At 49.3% G+C, this 20,758-nt stretch overlaps 1 protein-coding gene across 1 annotated transcript in view; it reads left to right on the plus strand.

Moving 5' to 3' along the window:
• The window catches only part of PODXL2 (podocalyxin like 2), a 32,394-nt gene extending 12,675 nt beyond the window's left edge, over positions 1–19,719 (plus strand). Inside the window, exons 3-8 of the mRNA XM_048315717.1 lie at positions 7,186–8,066; positions 9,074–9,148; positions 12,082–12,238; positions 13,143–13,204; positions 14,843–15,022; positions 15,362–19,719. Coding sequence (XP_048171674.1) covers positions 7,186–8,066; positions 9,074–9,148; positions 12,082–12,238; positions 13,143–13,204; positions 14,843–15,022; positions 15,362–15,571 — 1,565 coding nt within the window. The 3' untranslated portion in view covers positions 15,572–19,719. The remainder of the gene's footprint in view (positions 1–7,185; positions 8,067–9,073; positions 9,149–12,081; positions 12,239–13,142; positions 13,205–14,842; positions 15,023–15,361) is intronic.
• Positions 19,720–20,758: the final 1,039 nt, after the last annotated feature.

Genomic DNA, 20,758 nt, shown 5'->3' on the forward strand with positions numbered 1-20,758 from the left:
TGTGTTTGTATAAAAATACTGGGCCTGAACTGGTGGTGGTCTTGCAGATAGGCCAGATCTCCTGCTATTCAAAAGCTGTATTAGTCATTTCCATCTGTCCTTTTTTTATGTCCCTCTGAACTCTGTGTAGGGAGACTCCCCTGCCTTTGTGTGACTTCGAGGCTGCAAGAGCTAAAAAGCAATAACAATCTGCAGCTGCCTTTTTTTTTTTTTTTTTTTTTTTGCTAAGCACACAAAAAACATCCTTTAAAAATATTTCTAGAAAACATGTGGCATCTAGGGCCACCTGTTAGTCCATTAGAAAGTGAGAACAAACTCCCAGTGGCAGAGCACAGCTCATCCTGGGGCTCTGGTTCTCCTGAATAATGTGCTTTTGCTGATTTGTGCTATGGAACAGTGAATCTCTATTGACATCAGTGAGCACCAGCCTGTGGAAGGGCCCTGACATTTGTCTCATTCTGTCTGAGGGTGCACAGAAGTGTGCACTTGGATGTGTGTCACCCCATGCACAGCTGCTACCCGGCAGAGCCACATGTGGAAGAGATGGATTAGGTCTGATGGGAATTTGGATGCCATATCCTTATGGAGAGAAGCAAGTGTGTGATTTGTACTTCAGCCAAAAGGCAAGTCAGTGGAGCTATGAACCTGTTACTTCTGCATCCTTTCAGGCTTCCAGGGAGCCCAGAAGCTTCTCAGGTTGTAGTTTGGGTTTGGCTGCTTCGCCTCACCTTTGGTAGCAAATTGGCCTGAGCCACAGATAACTCTGAAGAGAGAGTGGACCTGCAGGGTCTTGCATCTGGCCCTTTCTATCCTCCTTTCCTTTCATCCCATTTCTCCATCTTGTTTTGCCTGGAGGCTTCCAGTCCTCTGTGTTTCCTACTGCTACACAGATATCCTGGGCAACAGATAAAACATCTCATCCAGCTTTAGGGCTAGAAGATGGGAGTCAATTGGACTGTAGGTGTCTTTGAATCCCTTGCTTTTGGTGAAAGAGTTACATGGTGGTGTATCCACCCTGGAGTGCTCCCTGTTTGCAGCTCTTGGTGCTCTCCTTTGGCTCAGTCAGGATGCACTGCCCCACACCTTCCTCTCTTCCAGCGAAGGCTCGAGGCTGAGGCAGTCTAATCGTTAATTCCTGGGAAGTGTGGCTCCTGAAAATGGGCACAAGACTTGTGACTGTCTAGTGCATGAGGGCACTTAGTCCCTCTCCTCCCCTGCCCAACAGCTGAATGCCCAAGGATTGGAGTGCATCATCCCATTTTCCAGGGTTACAGTGGGCTGGCATGAAGCTCACTTCATTACAGCCAGAGACTGCTCTTTTAGCTTCAAGGTACTTGAAGTCCAAGTACTGGGAGCTATCAAAACTAGTCTTATAGATTGGTGATTTCCTAGGACAGCATGTGGTGCTTTGTGGGAGGGGGGAGGAAATTTTAATCTTTTAATTATTCATAGTAATTAGCAGAAGGGATTCCCAGGAGAGTTAGGATGAGGGATAGTAGGACAGACAAGTTAGAAAGACTATGTTCAAGGAAAAGTAAGTTTTCTGACCAGCTAATGGAATAAAATACCTTCCATCTTCTCTGATAGTGAGATTCACTTCCTTCCATGATGAATTACTTGCCTCTGGCCAGAGAGATCCCGGTATCTCTCATCCTTACTGAAATCTGCTGCCTCTTCATCCAGACTGACAGCAGATCTGCAGTTCTTAATACCATCTTCAAGCCAAGCATTAATGAAATGAAGCACCTGGTAAAGACTGTCTCCATAAGCAGCTTAGTGCTGAGCAGCCGCCTGCCCGAGCTCTGCTCCCGGGGTGCCTCATGTTTATGCCCTGGTTTAGTGGACAGGGACACGTTGGGTGATCTGTCTTGGGACCAGCCAGCTCGGTTGAGACATTGCTGCCAAAGGCTGACCCGTGGCAGAGGGTTTCTCTGGGCATGGTGTTACCCTGGTGCAGCTATCCCTGACTGATGGTGCTTGGCTGAGGATGGCTTATTCTGGCTTTGTTGCAGTCCACGTGCTGAGCTGGAATAAGGTATGAGGCTGTTTGGGAACAGCTGTAGTCCTTGGTGCCTGGTTTGTACCTCAGGCAAATTCAACAATAATGAGGCCTAACCACTTTGCTACTTTGGGTCTCTCTTTTGGCTGTGATCTCTTTTGTGTGTGTGGACTTGTCTTGAAGTCGTGGATAGTAAATTCTCCTAGCTCTTCTGGAAGATTAGTATATTAGCCCCAACTGGCTCAGTTCCAGCACCAGTAATTGTATTTTGCCTCTCTGAAATCCCCCTGCAGTTTCAATCAGCTGGAGTATGACTTTTTTGCAGTAAGCCTTATTGTTCTATACTGCTAAAAGGAGAGCAGATACAGTTTCTGACCTGGCTGCATTTTTAGTAGAGTGCCCCTTGTGATTCCCAACATTGGCAGATGTTTTAGTGTGGATGATGCTATGTGTTGTGATTGGAGCCCAGGAATGGTCTTGTCTTTATTACAGTACCTTCTAGTTATCAGTAATTCAATCACTGGTTAACATGACCTTCCAGTTTAATCCAATAAACACCTTATGGTCAGGTTATGTGTACTAAAAACAATGAGGATCACCCTCTTCCTGAGCTGTCACAGTTGCTTTAAACAGTTAATAGCAAATACAGGGTAGGGAACCTTGTGGGGCAGTAACTGAGACCAGCTCTTCTGAATGATGGAGAAGCAGAAATGTAATGAATTAAATGTCTGGCTAGGGAATCGTGCTTTGGCACAATGCCATGTCGTGGCCCATCTGGTGTCAGGGAAGTTTTGTTATTGATTTTGGAGGAAGCAGGACATTGCCTGAATGGTGGCTTTTGCGGAGGTTTGAAGCTCATGTTCACCTCTCGCAGGGACAATCATCTCCCCAGGCGAAGGAGATGCATCTGTGTGACCCAGACCTGAGTCTGCTGGGAGGTGCAAAGGGCAGGACTTGGAAAGGCTGTGAAAGATGATTTTTTCAAAAAATACTGCCTGAGGGTTTTTGTAAGAGAGCTTGGAAGGGAGAAGCTGGGGGATTGTGGGAGGCAGCTGGATGCTGCAATATGAGTAATATCACTACTGATGGAAAGCATTAAGGGGTGAAGCTAAGGATGTGGTGGCAAAGAGGTGAGATAGAGGTGTGGAATTTCATATCGGTGAACCAGACTCCCAAGGGGATGGTGTGGCTGAGAAGCTCTGGGAGGGCACATGACGTAGAGCTGTGTCTGCCTGTTACACTCCTCTGGTCCATCCCTGCTAGACTGTTTGGGCAGAGGTGCTGGGACAGTTTCATGGTTCCAGTGGTCGATTCTTCTGAGCTGTCCCTCTCTGTGATCAGGCCGGCTCCATTGTGGCTTGGCTACTCCTGTTTGTGGCTGGAAAGGGGCACGTGCCATGTCTCTGTGTGGCCACGAGCTCCACTTGTGCTCCAGCCTACTGCTGCTCTTGGTGGGAGACAGCAGACCATGGCAGGGAAGGAGCTAAGCTGAGCTACCTCCTCCCTCCTCGGGCACCTTTGGGTTTGGCAGAGCTCTGCTTCCTCCCTGAAATTAGATGAGCTGATAAACAAGGCAAATCTGGCATTGCAGCCAGCTCCATAATACCTGTCTCCTTTGGCAGAAGACTGTCCCATTTCTGCAGCAGGAGCACAGGCTGCCTGTGTCTCTCTGCCTCTCTGTTCTGTGGTTGCTGTTTCTCCCCACAAATGGGATGAGAAGGAAAGTGGATGGCACTGGCATCAGAAGGTGGGAAGGCCTGTGGGTGCACTGCCATATGCCCAGAGCCAGGGGTGTCAGGTCTGCTGACAGGTGGGCCAAGGGGGTTGTAGGAGACCACGTGCTGAAAGGGAACTGCTACCCAAATGCTGGAAGAGATGCTAAAAATGGGAGATGCTCTTTGAGTTCCCTTAGGGTTGGAGGGAAGGGGAATCTAGGGAAATGCTGAGAATACTCTTCAAATGGGCAAGCTGTTAGCTCTGCATTGCACAGATGAGTGACAGGCCAGCTTGTCTGGATGGAGGTTTGGGGGGAAGATGCTAGGACCAGCTTAGGGGCTGAGATCATACCAGGGAGATGGACAGGGTGCAAAAATTCCTTCAAATCACAGAAGAGGGGTGTAAACTAAAACAAAATATGAATGCCTTAAAGACACCAGATCTTGTGAAGTTGGCAGATGCTCTTGTTAGTGAGACAGTAGGAGCTGATTCCAGACAGGAATTGTGTAGCTGAAGAGTCTGGGAGGAAGGATTGACTCATCATCGTTAACATCTGGATGTGGCACTTGGGAATCTGGTTTAGGGATCATTATAGTGCTGCTGGGTTGATGGTTGGACTAGATCCTGAAGGTCTTTTCCAACCTTGATGATTCTGTGATCCTTCCTGAACCTGGGAAAGGATTGAACCCTTTTGGTAACTGGGTTGTATGGAGAGGTCCTTGTTTTAAGGAGCACAATCCAGCAGCACTATGACCAAAATGCCTCAAGTTTCACTGTTCCCTACATGAATCTGAGTAACAGCCCTCTCAGGATTTGGGAGGAGTTGTTTCTAATCAGTGAGGTCTTATGAACCAGATGGAAGGATGTTCCCAGCTTAACATGCAGGGTAGTGGGGAAACTGATGACAAGCAGGAATGTTAACTCAGTTAGTAGCAAGTGTGAGGATTCCTGTGTCTGCTTCTACCCTGTTGATTTGTTGGCCTAGAGAAGCAGCTCAGGTTTCAATCTTTGGCTGCCTTGTAAGATAGAAGTCTGCTGGGAGAGAGTGGGATGGGTTCTCCCTAAATTTTCTTTGCCCAGGAGAGATGGCAGAGGCGGCAGTTCCTCTGAGATCTTTAGATCTTGTTGGTGGAAAGGCGGCAGGGCTACACCATGTGGGGCTTTCCCCCATGGGAGCCAACTAATCTGTGAGAGAGCACTTTAGGGAAAGGTTGAGTGTGTGACTTCAAAGGAGAGCTGACTGGCTGGGAGCATTTCTCGCTCCCGTGGGACAAACCTCATGCTGCTTTTTTGTGGCTTGTTTTATTGCTGTGCCCATCTGCCTGCCAGTTCGTGCTCTGCTCCAGGTGGGAAGAAGAGCACAGAAGAGAGGAGGTGCAGAGGAGTTGAGAATATCTTAGAATGTCTTTAGGCAAAGGAGATGGCAGATTGGATCACTGATCCTTGAAAATAACATCTCATCTGGCAGGGCCTTGTTTTAAGGGGCGAAATCCTCACTTTTCACCCACAGCATGTCAGGGTAGAGGGGGTTCTTGGTGCAAACCCTGAGTTATCCCTGCAGCAGCAGGAGTAGCAGAGCCCTGGGAGATGCACTAAGCTTTACTATCTAAGAAGACAGTCCCACCCAAACCTCCTCAATCCCATGGTCTGTGGCTGTTTCTCCTGTTACCCACCATCCATCCAGCAAGGCAGTGACTGTGTCTGCAGACGCTGGGATGTTACCTGTTGCTGTGGATTTTTGGGAAGATCAATGGCAGGCAGTGGAGGAGAGATGGGGATTTTTTGGTCTGTGCTGCTGCTGAATGCTCTTACCAGCCTCCTTGGCTTATGAGGAAGCATCACCAACTGGCTGTTGGGAAGCAAAAATCTTTTAATCCTCAGGGTCTTTGGGTAGGGTGTCAGGGGGTGCTCTCTAGTGAGACACAGCAGCAAAGGAACATGACTTCTGCCTGCCATGGGCAGTGAATCCTTGTGGCCTCTTTGCAGACAGAACTGGGAGCTAGTCCCCACACCACGACACTGGGTCACGCTCATCTTTGGGCAGCATCTGAGAGGAGCTGCTGACACCATAAAGGGAATGAGCTGTGGGTTGGGAAAGCCACTTGCCAGCTGAACAGGAGGATCTTTACACCTCCTGCTTGGGGTGGATGGAACAGTGTGTTTTCTGCTCAGGAGAGGTGGGCAGGAGTAGCATGGGCAGTCCTGATTGCCAGGGAATACCCAGGGCAATGGGTGTGATTGCTGGCATGGCCCTCTCTGCCTGGGAGCTCGCACCCACTCTGGCAACAGAGTCAGGGATGCATGGAGCTTTTTTGTGCAGATCTCTGTAAGGCATCCAGACAGCTGCTGCCCACTGTGCTCAGTGGAGCATCTGCTTTGGCAGGCAGGAGAGGAGACAGGAGCCTTGGGAATTTCAGACAGTCATTTACTTAATAACTATAGACAGAGCAGGGGGCTGATTTCTGGCTGTGAAGGGATCGTCTTCCTTCCCTTCTCAGTGAGAATGTGCTGTGCTTGTCTCAGGGAGAAGGGGAGTTAATTGGGATGCAGACTCCTGAAACAGAGCTCCGTGGGTATGGGCAGTTTCTCAAGAAAGATGAAGGTTGATTTATGCTTGCTGGATTTGTGCCTGCCGCTCCAAGCTAAACATATCTGATCTTACAGATACTTTCCTTTTCCTGGGGTTCCAGCTCCTTAGCTTCCAGAAGAAACCCCTACCAGAAAAAAAAAACCTACCTGCTCTGACTCTGATCTTACATCTGTGACCTGCATCTCCCTCAGCATCTGTGTTTGTTTAGCAGCAACACTTCCGTTCGTGGTCAGAGCCACAGAACAACCAGGGCTGAAGCTGGAGGGAGGGGAGTTAGACTCAGCTGCTGTAGCAAAGCAAAACTAATGCAGATGTTTGTGGGATGACTTTTCTGCTCTGAAGTGCTGTACAAACTCAAATTCTGCATTTCAAAGATGCCCCGGTCGATTCAGGGTTTGGTGGTATTACTTGGTTGTGGCAGGAAGGAGGATTTGGTTTTCTGTGCTTTAGTTTCTCTTCTCTAGTATTTCCCGTTTAGCTTGTGGTTGACTGCTGCTACCACCCCATATCTTTCTCAATCCCATCTGAAATGCATCTCTGGATTCCAGCCTGATTCCTAACACTCATAACCTCAACTTAAAGATGCCAGGTGTCAGAACTGTTACTTATTATTGTCTGTGGAAGTGCCTATGGACAGACAGATGTGGAGAGAACAAACATGGAAATTATCCCTCGGGAATATGGGTTCACTGGGATGGGATGGGGAGATGGAGAAGTGCACATATTGGATGGGATTGTTCTTTGCTGTGGCAGGCTACCTGCTCTTAGAGGGTCTCTGCCATCTGACCCACCTGTGGCTGAACACATATAATGGGTTATTCTCTGCCTTTCAGAGTTCTTAGTTCAGATGTGACATGAAGTCTTTTGGATCTCTTTTTAGATTATACCTTTCCTGCTTCATCCCAGAAGGCATTGCTGAAACGGAATGGGACACAAGTAGACAACTGGGAAATGGCCACTGTCCAGCCACCGGCAGAATTTGTGGAGCCTGACTTGCACACACCTTTCTCCACACTAGAGGAAGAGGAGGGGCTGCTCCCTATAGACCCCTCAAGAGGAGGGATGGAGAGCCTCCAGACCTCTGGACCAGAGGTTACATCTTCTGAACCAGTGGACCAAGAGGACTCCTTCTCCCTTCTGTTTTCCACAGCCTCCGCCAGGCCAGGTGGTGTGACTGAGGCAGCCATAGGAGGGCAGGAAGAGGACTCTGTTTCTCCAGACCTTGGGAGCAGCATGGGACCAGGTCTTTTACCTGTGTCCTCTACTTTTTCTACTACTGTTGGTGCAAGATCTCCCAGTGTTTCAGAAGAGCTCTTGGAGGTGACAACTGGAGACACTTGGGCTATTGGGGGAGCAGATTCAGAGCTGACTGTGGCTGCCACAGGAGCCGAGCTTGCAGAGACCACGGTGGAGGCTGGTGGGGAAGAGCATTCAGCCAGGGAGGAGGCCTCGGAGCCCACGGTGGGGTGGGAGATGCCGGAGCCCACGATGCTGACTGAAATGGAGCAGACAGTGGAAACACCTGTGGGGACACCGTCTCCTGCAAGCACCTCCCCAGGCACCCAGACTCCTCCTGGGAGTGAGCAGCACCCCACTTCTGTGTCTCCGTGGGACAGAGCTGATGAGCCTGCGCTGGATCCCGTTTGGAATGACACTGAGTCAGCCACTGAGACTGCGGCAGCAGACAGGAGCTCATCACCACAGGCTGGGGATGCCCGCATGGCCATGCTGCCAACTGAGTTGCCCTGGGACTCGGCACAGGTCGCACTGGGAGCAGGGAGTGGGGTGGTCGGCTACAGTGGGGATATTTGAGTACTTCACTCCTGGCTGGGTGTTTAACCCCATCCCTAAATCTGACTGCTGGAAGTAGTTTTTCTGTTCACCCAGTCAAAACTGAATTTTCAGGGAGAGTTATTCACAGCAGTTCTTAAGGGTATCCATCATCCTTGGTGAAAGCCCTGCCCCCTCACATCTTCCCAGCTGCACAAAATCCTGCTTCTGATAAGCAGAAGCTGAACACCTTCCCTCTGGGGCACGCACAGCAGAGAAAGCTCCTTGTTTCCTCAGCCTGCATTATTGGAAGTGTCAGGACAAACATGGCCCCAAGGATTTCTGGAAAGGGAGTGAGAAGAAAGTGCTGTTTTTGCTGCTGCTGCCTGCAGGGACCAGATGCAGAGCAGGTGGAGCAGAGTTATGTGTGAAGATGTTGGTCTAGGAGAGCCTGTGGGAGAGGAGGGGTGAACTGCAGTTCCTGAATCCTGGCAGCTGGTTAAGAGAAAATATGTAGCGGGAGCTGACTGGTGAGAGAGTACCAAGCAAAGCTTTTAACTTTGCTTTCTGCCCCATGGTACTCAGGAGCCTGAGCAAGTGACTTAGTCCCTCTGTGCATCCTATCCTGCCTGCAAAGTGCTGCCCTGTCTCACCAGTTTGTTTAAGGACCACAGAGGCTCCTGGTTAGGTTTTGTGTTAAGTGCTGATAAGGCTGCAGGGTAGATTCCACTGAGAATCTGTGTCCTCCTTGAGTTGAGATAGAGGTGGAAGGTCAAGCTGAGCTGTGGCAAGCTGGTAGAGTAACTTTGTCCCTGTTCCATGTTAGCACTGAAATGGTGATTCCTCCTTAGAACACAGAGTTAGAGGACGGTCACATCCTTGAGAAGCGCTCCTGGGAGTATGGCACAGCCCTTTGCTCCTGTCCCTTGTGTACCCTGTGCTTTCAGCAGCAGAGTTACATTCACCTGAACCCAGCTGTCTTTGTCTTGTCTCTCCAGGTGATCTGCAAAGACTGGAGCAACCTTGCGGGAAAGAACTATATCATCCTGAATATGTCAGATAACATTGACTGTGTAAGTCAGTCCAAAGAGATTTGATGGCATGGAGGCAATGGTGTTTAGGGGAGTGAAGGCAGACATAGCTTTTACCACACAACATTTTAAAAGCACTAAACTCAACGTATAGAGGCTGTGAAGAGAAGGGGAGGAGGACAGAAATATTCCTGTTCTCCAAAAGGGAAAAAGAGTGGGTGGAGAGAGATGATTTTGGTCCAAGTCTAGCACATGTCAGTTCCATATTGTATTTTTTACTAACTTCTGGCTGCTGTCTGTGCCAGTCAGTACCTGGATTGTCATGAGACATGAGAGCTTTTAGCATTGCACCTCTTACAGGATTGAAATGCAGTTCTCCTTCCTTCTCTTCCTTTTCCTTCCATTCCTTCCAGCATATAATAACAATCCTCTGATGGCTCAGAGGAATAGGGACTCCCGTTTATTTGCACTGTGCATGGATAAGTATCAAGCAGCTATCACTAAATCTTCCTTAAGGGTCTCTTCTCCCCACCCTGTTATCTTGTGTGTTATCTGGGTCTGTTAACCAGCCATGCTCTGCTAATCCAATGCCTGTCCATCCATCCTCATAAAGCTGCAGTTAATTCATGAACCCAGAGTCCCTTGTGGATCCCTGGTAAAAGGGCTTGTTCACTTCTGCTGGGCCTTTTATCAGGCACTTAAAAACCAGTTGTGAAAGGCCTGGGGTCAAGATGCCTTTCATAATTCTAAGAAATTATTATGAGCCTGACAGCCTGAGACCAAAATGTTTCATTGAGGAATTGTGTTCTGGCGTCGTGCATCTGCACTCCTGCTTTGTGGGGCTCCTGCTGTGGGCAGAGCCAGCTGGTTCTGTTCCTGCAGGGTTGCTCTGTGGCACTGACCTGTTGCCACTACTGGTGAGTTCTTGGTTGGTTTATTTTTCTTTTTTTTTAAAGGTGATCTTTTTGGGGACAGGGAAAACGGGGAAATTCCTATACACAGTAAAGCATGCCGACTGCTCTAAGAATAGATGAAAAGTCAGTCTTTTTCCTCTTGATTGAGGCAGACCAGTGTGGAGGGTTTTAAGTATCTCTGCTGCAGCTCACAATTGTAACGCAGAAAATGAGTCCTTGAAAACCAGAGTTTTTTCTGCCCTGTTTCCTTCACATCCCCATTGCTCTCTCTCCTATCTCTGTGGACTTTAAATACTGGTTAATTTTGTAATATGTAGTAGCTTCCTTTCTGTGGTCACTGGTACTTGTGTTGTTTAAACCTCTGTAAGGGGAAGAACTGAAAAGCAGATGTGCAAATGTCTCTTGATCAGATTGTCTTTGCTGTTGAATCCTCAGTTTGGCCTTGCTGGAGGAAGATGGTGCCCTGGGATAGGCAGGACTGAACTGTTTTTCTACTTGATTTCATGTTTCAAAACATATTTCCCAGTGAATGATTTGTGCTGTACTACCCCTTATTCAAAGGGACATTTGTTGACATACATATTTAACATGAGCATTCCATCATTCCCTGCCTCCCATTACCACTTTGCATGAGTGAAGCTGGAATCAAGCTCCTCTCCTTTCCACTGATGTTCATGCAGTTTGTTTCCTACCCTTGGTAATTTGCTCAGTTTTGGCACCTCACCTACTGTCTGCCTGTCCCTTTTGTTTTTTGGTTTCTGTATCTGAGCTCTGTGGTGTTTGGGTTTCTGGGGTTGTGAGGGAGAACCTGTGTTGCAAGTGCTGTAGTTTAAATTAGTGTGAATGGGGATTCCTCACATATTTCCATGTTTTGGTGCCATGATCTGATGTGTATGAAGTCCCACTGAAAAGCTGAAGGACAAGGAGGGTGCTTAGCCCCTTCCAGAGGGTTGCACCTTGACCTTCTATACACTGTGTGGCACCAGGCTCTGACCTGCTGCAGGGGCCATGTCTGTATTTCTGGGTTAAGCTGGAAGCCCGTTTGTCTTCCCAGTGGGCTCCAGGCAAGGGAATGACTTCAGTCTCTCTCTGGGCAAATCCCCCACTCAACATACCTGGAAAGTTTGCCCATGTGGGGACTGCAGGATCTGACCCAGCAGTGGTAGCTGGCTATGCATAAGGAGGCCACCTCCACCTTGGCACAGGTGCATTCAGGTTCCTTCCCTGCTCCCTCCTCTCCACCATGGAGAATTTATCAGTGCTCTGCAACCTCTGATTTCCCCATCACCAGGAACATCTTGCTTCTGTCCTTCTGCTCCTGGCTCAGCTGCTCCCCCTTCCTCTGCATCCCCCAAAAGAGAGCCTCAGGCTGACAGTGGGACCATGAGCTGGAGCTGCAGCTGAGCATCATGGTGCTGCATTATGGTGCTGCTTCCTCACGCAGCTCCTCCTGCCTCCCCATACCAAACCCCATGATTTGATGAGAGGGGGTACTGCCAGGCTCTTGTGATTCAGGCCCCAGTCATCGATGTCTTCCTCAATTAGGCCATTTTTGGCACAGGCCTGTGCCTGCCCTGAGCGCTTCAAATTGCCATGGCAACAAGAACTCTCCATTTTATTAATCATCTGTGTGGCCTTCAGGTTGGCATGGCAACTGGAGATGAGAATAGAAACACAGGAGTGAGAAAGCAGCAAAGGAGCCTGCCGAGGGGTGGCTGGAGCACATCAGGCTGAGCAGCACCTGCTGACCCAGCGCTGCTGTGGGGAAGAGCCTGGCTGCTTCCTTCTCACCTTACACCATAATGTTGCTTCAGGATCTCTCTGTGCCAGGAGAGCTGGGCTTGGTGTGGGGCATACAGCAGCCATAGGAGCTGAGGAGAAGGGTTGGTGCATCAGGAGATGTTTGTGGGTCCAGCCTGGGTCACTGTGCAGCAGAGCGTTGCACCAGGTTTAATGCTGCTGGATTTTGGGCGCATGTGAGGTCTCAGCTGTACCAGCCCTGCAGTGCTACAGCTGCCCTGTCCCCAGCATGCACTCACCAAGGTTCCTTTCCTGTGGCAGGAGGAGTTTCGGTTGGAGAGGGGTCCCCAGCTGTTGGCACTGGTGGAGGATGCCTTCTCCAGGCAGCCGGAGGCGCTGCAGGAGCGCTGGCTCATCTCTCTGAGCAAACCCAATGAGAACGACAAGCACTTGCTAATGACACTGGCAGGGGAACAGGGTAAGTGCTGGCAGAGGGAGCCTTCCTGTGATGGGGAGTGTATTTAAGGGGCTCCCAAATGGAGGTACACAGCCATGCTGGAAGGAGATTTTGGTTTCCAATCCATTTAAATCCCACCAGTTCCCAGCGTTCACCGGACTTGAGGGATGGAGAGGGACTGAGGACATAAGACTCTTTCTTCACTTCTGTCTTCTGGGCTGTTCCTCACTGCTTGCACAAAGCTTCATCTTCTGCACTTTGCCTTCAGCTTTGCTCCCTCCCTGGACTGCCTTTCCCCGAGCATTTGTCAGCTTTCTCCTGATGCTTATGTACTCCCCTCCATGGCAGTATATGACAGCCTGCTCTTGGTTCACTTCCTAACCTATCAATTCATAAGTCCTGTCCAAACTAGGACAGTCCTCATAGTGCCTCCCTTCATGCCCAAAGAAACAAAAGCTGACAGTGAACATGGGCTGGACTGGAACATTTTACCATCTCTTTATTCCTATTTTAGTACAGGGGTCCTTTTCCTGTACTGCTTCTGCTGCCTGTCTAGTGATAGAGGTTTCTAATGTTGACATTACGGCCTCTATGACCTTTATGAACCTGTCTCCATGACTTTTTGAGTGCTGCTGCTTGCTCCCAGAGCAGACACAGACCCTGAGAGCTTCTGTGGTGGTGGGGAGGGTACCTAGGTGGCTCTGGTATCAGTTCATCCCTGGATTTTTTTTTTACTCCTTTAAAGAGTGTTTGAAGGTACCCTTGTCTGTGATCCTATGTTCTTTCAGCCTCCTGACATAAAACACCAATGAACAAAAATGTGTGTTCCCCTGCCTCCATCCTGTTGGGGATTTTAGACTGATGAATACATCTGACTGAGTAACCTGAGCTGAGAGCAGCACTGATCTCTTCCTCTACTTTACAGGCGTTATCCCTACAAAAGATGTTCTCATGGCACTGGGGGATGTTAAGAGGAGCTTAGCTGAGGTAAGAGCCTGTCTGCCTGCATCCATTTGTTAAGACCAGTTATACAATTAAAATAAGCAACTTGAAAACTGGGAGCATATCTCAGTCTAACCAAGTGCTGAACCCATGGCAGGCAAACAGATGAGTCAGACGCTTGGCAAACTCCCTTCTCCCCTCACTGGTAGTTGCCAGGCCATCAAATGTCTGCTCCTTTTAAGAGAGTAACTATGGGTTATTCCCTCCCTGCTTTTCTGGCTTGGTTGTGAGACTGCTTTTCACACATCCATTTTGTTGGAATTCTCAGTGTCACCCCTTCTATACCATTGTCAAGAGCAATGTGGGTGCTGCAGAGCCCCACATTTGGCCCTGCTCACCCTGCAGCTGTTTTACATACATTGGCTTCTCTTGACATGTTCACACGCCTTCTGCAATTCCAGGGTCTGCATTTCACTCCTTAAACAACTACCTCTACAAGGGCAGGCAGAGGACCTGGGTCAATGGATGCCAGAGTCCTCTCCCAGCTGCCTCTAGACCTCACATATTCTCTTCTAACCCTGGGCAGCTTGGAAGAGGATAGAGATGAGGACGAATCAGCCCCATGATGTCTGGCTTTGCCCCTTTGTCCTACAGGGTATATAGGCACTGAGGGCCTGATTCTGCTTGAGTTTTTTGCACCACTGGAATAATTTTGCTGATTTTAGCAGTGGAGTTGGGCCTTGCTGGCTGTCTGCTCTCAGGTTTTTCCCTGACCTAACAAACCAGTGCAGTTAGACAAAGCAAATTAAGTGCTCAGTGGTGTATTGATTGGCTTATACCAGAGAAAGTGAAAAAAGCCAACCCTGTAGAAATTGTGTGACTGAAGTATCAGCACCTAGAGCTGTCCAGAAAGAGGGATTTGTGGGATGCAAGGTTTGACTTTGCAACTGTGGCCCCATGTTAATGTGAGTCCTACCAGAGCCTCCTTGCCACATGCCTCCGACTCTCTGGCTGTGTCAATAATGAAACTCTGCTCACTGTGCTGCCCTTGCACAAGCATGAGATTGCAAGGAGGGAGGGTATTCTCTTACACCTGTCACACTTACTATTGACTGGATATGTAACCTGTTTCAAATCTGCCAAGTCACTGGAACCAGCGTTGGGCTGTTTGCTGACAGCCACAGGGGGCCAGTTTCTAGAACAGCTATTCCTAAGCTTTTAGGCTCAGTGGGCAGCTGTCCACTTCCAAGACCTTGTAAAGACCACTATGCCCTCTTAGGACCTGAGCTTTAATGGAAACCTGCTTATTAGGGTTACATTCTCTGCCAAGCAGTTACCAAAGCCTCAGCACCCATCAGTGGTCCATAGTTTGTCTTGGGAACTCTCAATCTTGGACAGTTTCTCCCTCCTTGTCATGCACAAAGGTGTGATCCTTGTGCAGGTGAGCAAAATAAGGTTGTGCCTACTGTCATTTGCTGATGTGTCAGCTTTCATGGAAAATGGTGTTATGTATAGTTATGTGCTTTCTTGTCATGTAGCACAGTGCACAGCCTGACTCTCCAACCCTGGCTTTTAGTTCCTCTGCCCATGTTTGTGGTCCTGTACTTGGACCCTGGAGAGTTGGAACAGGATTCTATCTGCCTGCAGGTCAGGGCTTTTAGTGTACTGCTTCCTTCCTTCCAGATTGGTATCCAGAACTACTCAACCACCACAAGCTGCCAGTCTCACCCTAACCAGACACGCAGTGATTATGGGAAGCTCTTTGTGGTGTTGGTGATCATTGGCTCCATCTGCGCCATCATCATCGTGTTGGGGCTCATCTACAACTGCTGGCAGAGACGCCTGCCCAAGATGAAGAACATGGTGAGCACTGCATGGGTGGAGAAGGTGGCCAGACTCTTAGCCCTGGGGATGGAGGGAATTGGAAAGTTAAGAGGGAGATTGTTTTCCCCTGTCCACTTCTGGGACATAGCTGGACACACTGCTGGAGCAGCAGTGGAGCCCATTCAGGTGTAAGAGAGATGCAAATGTGCTTAGGACAGCTCATTTCCGCTGTGAGGATTGGGCTAGGAGAAAATTTGCCTTTTCCCCCTGACCCTGCAAAGTTCTTGGTGACCCTCATAGCCTGGTCTGATTGTGCTTCTCAGCAGCATTAAGACCTGTACCCCTTTGTCTCCATTTGTGTCCTCTCACCCCTGGCAGTCACATGGCGAGGAGCTGCGCTTTGTTGAGAACGGCTGCCATGACAACCCCACCTTGGACGTGGCCAGCGACAGCCAGTCGGAAATGCAGGAGAAGAAGCCGAGCGTGAACGGTGGGAACACCATCAATGGCCCCGACAGCTGGGATGTCCTGATCAATAAGCAGGCGAGCGAGGATGTGGATGTGTTTGAGGAAGACACGCATCTTTAGAAAAAGAAGGGTGGGAACCACCCTCTTAAACACACTTGTTTCTCTCCTATCTTGACTGATGGACCATGGGATCAGGTGGCTTCTCAGGAACTTCTTAAAACCTTTGAACAGGTCTTTGGGCAAGTTTTCCCTACAGAAGTCCTGAGCCTGCATCTGTGGCTTGGAGCCAGGAGGATCACAGAACAGAGGGAAGCGGGAGGGGTGGGTTTATAGATCTCTGTGTGTGTGTTCCTATCAGTAGCACCAATGCTTTCATCACCTTTAAATGCACTTACTGTAGCTCTGTGGTAGTAGCTGAGAGTGGATGGACTGGAGAAACAAGATGGTGTGGCTGCCTGCCATCAAGAGTCCAGATTTGGGGAGTAAATTCACTTTCCAGATCCTGACCTTGAGATCACATTCAGTCCGTGCAGGTGCAGTAAAACCTGTGCATTCTGGATGGAGGGGAGCCAAGATTCTGTCGATGTCCTGGGCAGAGTTTGCATTCCCCATGTGAAAACAGGTTTTCTAGTGCTGTAGCATTCAGCTACTAATTGTAGTAGCTGATGTTTACATTTGGGGAAAACACCCCTCCCACCCACTCCCTGCTATCATCTCATTTCACCCCTGGTACCACAAACAGCCCCACTCCTTTTTTCAGCTCCACAACTCCAAGCTGAGCTTGCGAAGTTTGAGCACTTTACCCTTGCTTGACTGATTGCAGAGAACTTGGTGCCATGGTGTAGCATTTTAGATGGAAATGTGCTTTAGGTTGGAGAGTTGCTCAAAAATGACGTTTACATGCTGCTTTCACAACAGCCTGGGAAATCAGCAGGAAAATATCCCTTGTCTAAGTGTTAGACTGGCTGACCTTCTCCACTCCAGTTCTATTTTTCAGGATAGTTTGGTTTCAGTTGGTCATTTTGTGATAAATATAAAGACTATGTGAAGCTTCTTAAATAGGGAAACAAGTAATTTTCTCATCCTTTTGTTTCAATTTCAGCATCCTGCCCTGAGGGAAGGGTGGAAGTGTTTAATATCCCACAGGTATAAATCAGGGTAACATCTTTAAAATCATTGCATTTAAACAATGTAAGAGCCAGTTCTGATGAGATGAGAATCGGATGTAAGAGCTCCCCAATGAATGTTTCTCAGGCATGCCTCAGGCAACTTTGAGGCTCCAGCTCCCTGAAGATGTGTGCTAAAGGCACGTGAATATGCATAATTATTCTCTGAGCCCTGCCTAAACTACTGTCAAGCCTGAAATCCCAGAACATTTGTTTCTTCTGTCATTGAGGGATTGAGGGACTTGCTTCGGTCAGAGGCACCAGTCCTTCTCTCCCTTGTGGTGATCTGCATGTTTGCTTGTTGTGAGATGCAGCTTCACACTTGGTCTTTAAGGGAACCTTTGTATAGAAAGGCCCCAGATGTGCAGCCTGATGCTGAGCCTGTAAATCTATCACTGTATGTATAGAGACCTCTAGCGTGTTCCTCCCTGGTGTGTGTGCCTGAAGTCAAGGTGCAAGAGTCTGTTGTTGCAGTTTGTGTAGCGCTTTGCATACAAACTGAATCACAGATCACCTTGATGTAGGACCACTCTGATACCAGTTTATTAGGGATTCAAGAAAGGTGGTAACCTTTGGTTTCCTATCCAGATTCCAATTTTCAGTGGTTTTAGCCTGCCTCCATATCTTTCCCGGTGTTATGTAGGAGACAGTGATCATCAGCTCCTTTTGTATCTTGCTAGGGTTGCAGAGATGCTCAGAGTTCCTTCTCCTGCCCCAGCAGTTGGTATTGGGGGACAGTCCATGTGTATGGACAGCCACATGAAGCCCTCTCTGACCATCCCTCACTGATGGCTCCTGCTGAGTTTGATGGGTCTGTGCAGTGAAACTGCACATCCATTGCCTGTGTTGAAGGCACTTTGGGGCTCACAGGATTAAATGCAAATTGTTGTTATGGTGAGTGAATTAAAGCATGGAGTTACAGTTTGAGTTTTTATAGCACTTAGCATAACGGGGCCTGGCATGCCTGTGGCCTTTATGCAGCTGCACTGTGTAAATGTTTCCAAGTCCAATAATCCTCATCAAATATGTTTTTAATGCCCAGTGGCTGTTACAAAGATAGTGCCACCAATCAGATGTGAATCATTTCACCCACAAATCGCTTCCTTGGTGCACTTCCCTGCTAAGAGCTGCTTTGCTGCCCTGTTTTCTCTCCACTATCCTAATTCAGAGAAACAGCAAGGCACTGATAAAGCAATGCTTCCAGCTGGGCTCAGCACCTCCTGATCTCCTGTAAAGCCTTCAAACTTTAAAGAAACCAAGGGGGCTATGTGGGCTCAATAACGAGCTAGCAAATTCTCCTGATTTGCTCTTCTGGCCTCTCATGCCCTGGAGGTTTTCCAGAGACTCTCTTCTCTGTCTGGAGCATCCAGGTGATCTGAGAGGCTCTTTAAGAGTGGCTGTCATGAGGCTGAGGACACTTTTCTGCTGTCTCTGACAGGGTACACTTGGCTGTATGATCCCAGTTTAGCTTCAGAAATCTACTGGTTGATAGAATTTCACTTTAGTCTGGTGATACTTTTTATCCTTTTACAGTTTTTTCTCTGTATCATTTTTTTGCACTAGGCTGATCTTGTCAAGTTGATTGCACTGTTGTCCCTCTCCTGCCAGCCCTGCAGAGACAGGTCATCTCTGGGGACCTGCGGGCTGGGAAGCGCTGTAGAGAGGCTGTTGGTAGCCCACTTACTCTGTTCAGTGCTTGCATTTCCAGCTCTGCGCAGGGAGGATGTAAAGAGGAAGAAAACCTTTGTCTTAGCATTTGTAACAGGAAGCTTTTCTATCACCCTAATGTAGTTAAACTTCTTTTTAATAAAAACTGTCAAAGCTGGACGTTCTCAGAGCAGTGTGCCAGGCGACAGAGCAGATGCAGGAGACAAAGCAATTCCTGGAAAACTCTTTGCCACCTACTCGGACATCCCCATAGTTCCATCTGCCAAATGTTTGGTCGCACTGACACCTGGTGGCGGTTGGGAGTTGGAAACGGAAAATTTAAAAAAAAAGTAGAACTTTTCCCCTCTCTTAGCTTTGGATATTTGTTTCCTGTGACTTGCCTAGGATAACGTGCTTTATTCACGAGGGGCTGCAGGACTCGATTGTGAGCAGAGGGGCTTGTACCGGGCGTGTCAAGGATATTTTGTGTGAGGACGTCCCTGTCTGCAAAGTAGTGAGATGGGACATTCCCTGGAGTCACCGGTATAGAGGCCCTGGGTAGCAACACAGGGTCTCAGCTCCATCTTCCTGTTTTGTCTGCCACTTGTTCCCTCTGCTCCTTGGGACCACAGCTAGAATGCAGAGACTCTGCCTTGAAATGGAGGTGGTTCTTCAGAGAGAGCATCAGGTGCTGTTGTGAGGAGTGCAGTGCCTCGGGGAACACCGGCAATGGCATCGTCTGGATGCATGGCCAAGATCAGAGTGGCTCTCCATCTCTGTGGGATGGTGGCCAGATGTGGTCTGGGATGGCCAAGCTGCAGATTGCTCTGAGGTGTCACCCAGGTATCTGGAACTGTGCCTGTAACGTGGAGTCTAACATGTCCTAGGACTCCGCATCCTGCACACCACCTTGGGGTATGTAGGGTGGAAAGAAACAATGAGGAGTGACCTGGTAATTGTGCTGTGGAGGATGTAATGCATCTTGAAAGTATGGTTCAAGATACACTTGAAGGATCCCTCTGGCAGAGGATGTGGAGTGAAATGAAGGTACATTATCCTAAGGACTATTGCAGCATGACTTTAGAGCATTGCAGCAGGGTCCCACTGCAGCTACTGCCGCCAGCAGCTCGTCTGTTCCCGTCCGACTTCGCAGCCATGCAGGAGCACATCTCTCCTTCACAAAGGGCTTGGGACAGCTCAAACAGACACAACAAGCACCTTCATCTGTGCTGGCTCATGAGAGCCTCATGCGCTCATCTAAGCTGACAGCCAGGCTTTGAGCCATTCTCAACACCTTCATTCCTGCTGGACACAAACTGTCTGCAAGCCCTGGCCACTGCTTGGGATTGCTGCCGGAGAACAGTTAGAAACACTTGTGTCTGGCCCTGGAAATAACAGGGTTGTGGTTTTGTTTTCTTTGCAATAAAACACACCTCCTGGGTGTCTGAACACTGACCTGAGCACAGTGCTTTGCTTGGTTAGATCTGCCTGAATTCAAGTCTGCTGCATCTCGTAATGCAGTGTTGGCCAGGGTCTCTCTGCCAGGATGGGGATCGTCAGCCTGGCCCCCCGTCCCTACAGTGCACTCCTTAATTCTCCCATCACAGGTTTCTGTGGAAGCCCTGAGCCGTGCCAGGTGTACCCAGGCTGTGGAACAGGCTTCCCCCAAGGAGTACTCTACCCCTCCAGTACCCACAGGACCAGCCCAGGACACCTTTCCTGCTAGAGTGGCTTAGCACAAGCCTCTGTTCCACAGCAGAGTCCCTGCCTGTGTGCCCGGCCCTGTGCCACATGTGTCCCACGCAGCTCTCCACCATCCCACACCTGCTCCAGACCTGGACCCCATACAGAATCACAGAATTGTTAGGGTTGAAAGGGATCTCTGGAGATCATGCAGCCCAGCCCCAGACAGGGTCACCCAGAGCAGGTGACACAGGAACACATCTAGGTGGGATTTGAGTGTCTGCCGAGACTCCATATCCTCCCTGGGCAGCTGTTCCAGTGCTCTGCCACCCTCAACGTGAAGAAATTCTCTCTCATTTTGAAGTAGAACTTCTTGTGTTTTGGCTTATGGCCTTTGCTCCTCGTCCTGTTGCTGGGCACCACCAAAAAGAGTCTGGCACCATCCTTTTGGCACCCACCTTTGTATGGATTAGTGAGATCCTCTGTCATCACAACTGCACGAGTCCGGGGAGAGCCCTGCCGTGTATTCCAAACCCCCTCCCAACCATGTTCTGGGCCGGGTCCCCTCAGGTGTGTTCCAGATCAGCCCCAGGTTTGTTCCCGAGCAGTTCCCCCTGTCCCGGGCCGCGGTTCCAGATCAGCCCCAGGTTTGTTCCCGAGCAGTTCCCCCTGTCCCGGGCCGCGGTTCCAGATCAGCCCCAGGTTTGTTCCCGAGCAGTTCCCCCTGTCCCGGGCCGCGGTTCCAGATCAGCCCCAGGTTTGTTCCCGAGCAGTTCCCCCTGTCCCGGGCCGCGGTTCCGCGGGTCCCCGC

Source organism: Corvus hawaiiensis, chromosome 11 (assembly GCF_020740725.1).
Source record: "Corvus hawaiiensis isolate bCorHaw1 chromosome 11, bCorHaw1.pri.cur, whole genome shotgun sequence".
Lineage (NCBI taxonomy): Eukaryota > Metazoa > Chordata > Aves > Passeriformes > Corvidae > Corvus > Corvus hawaiiensis.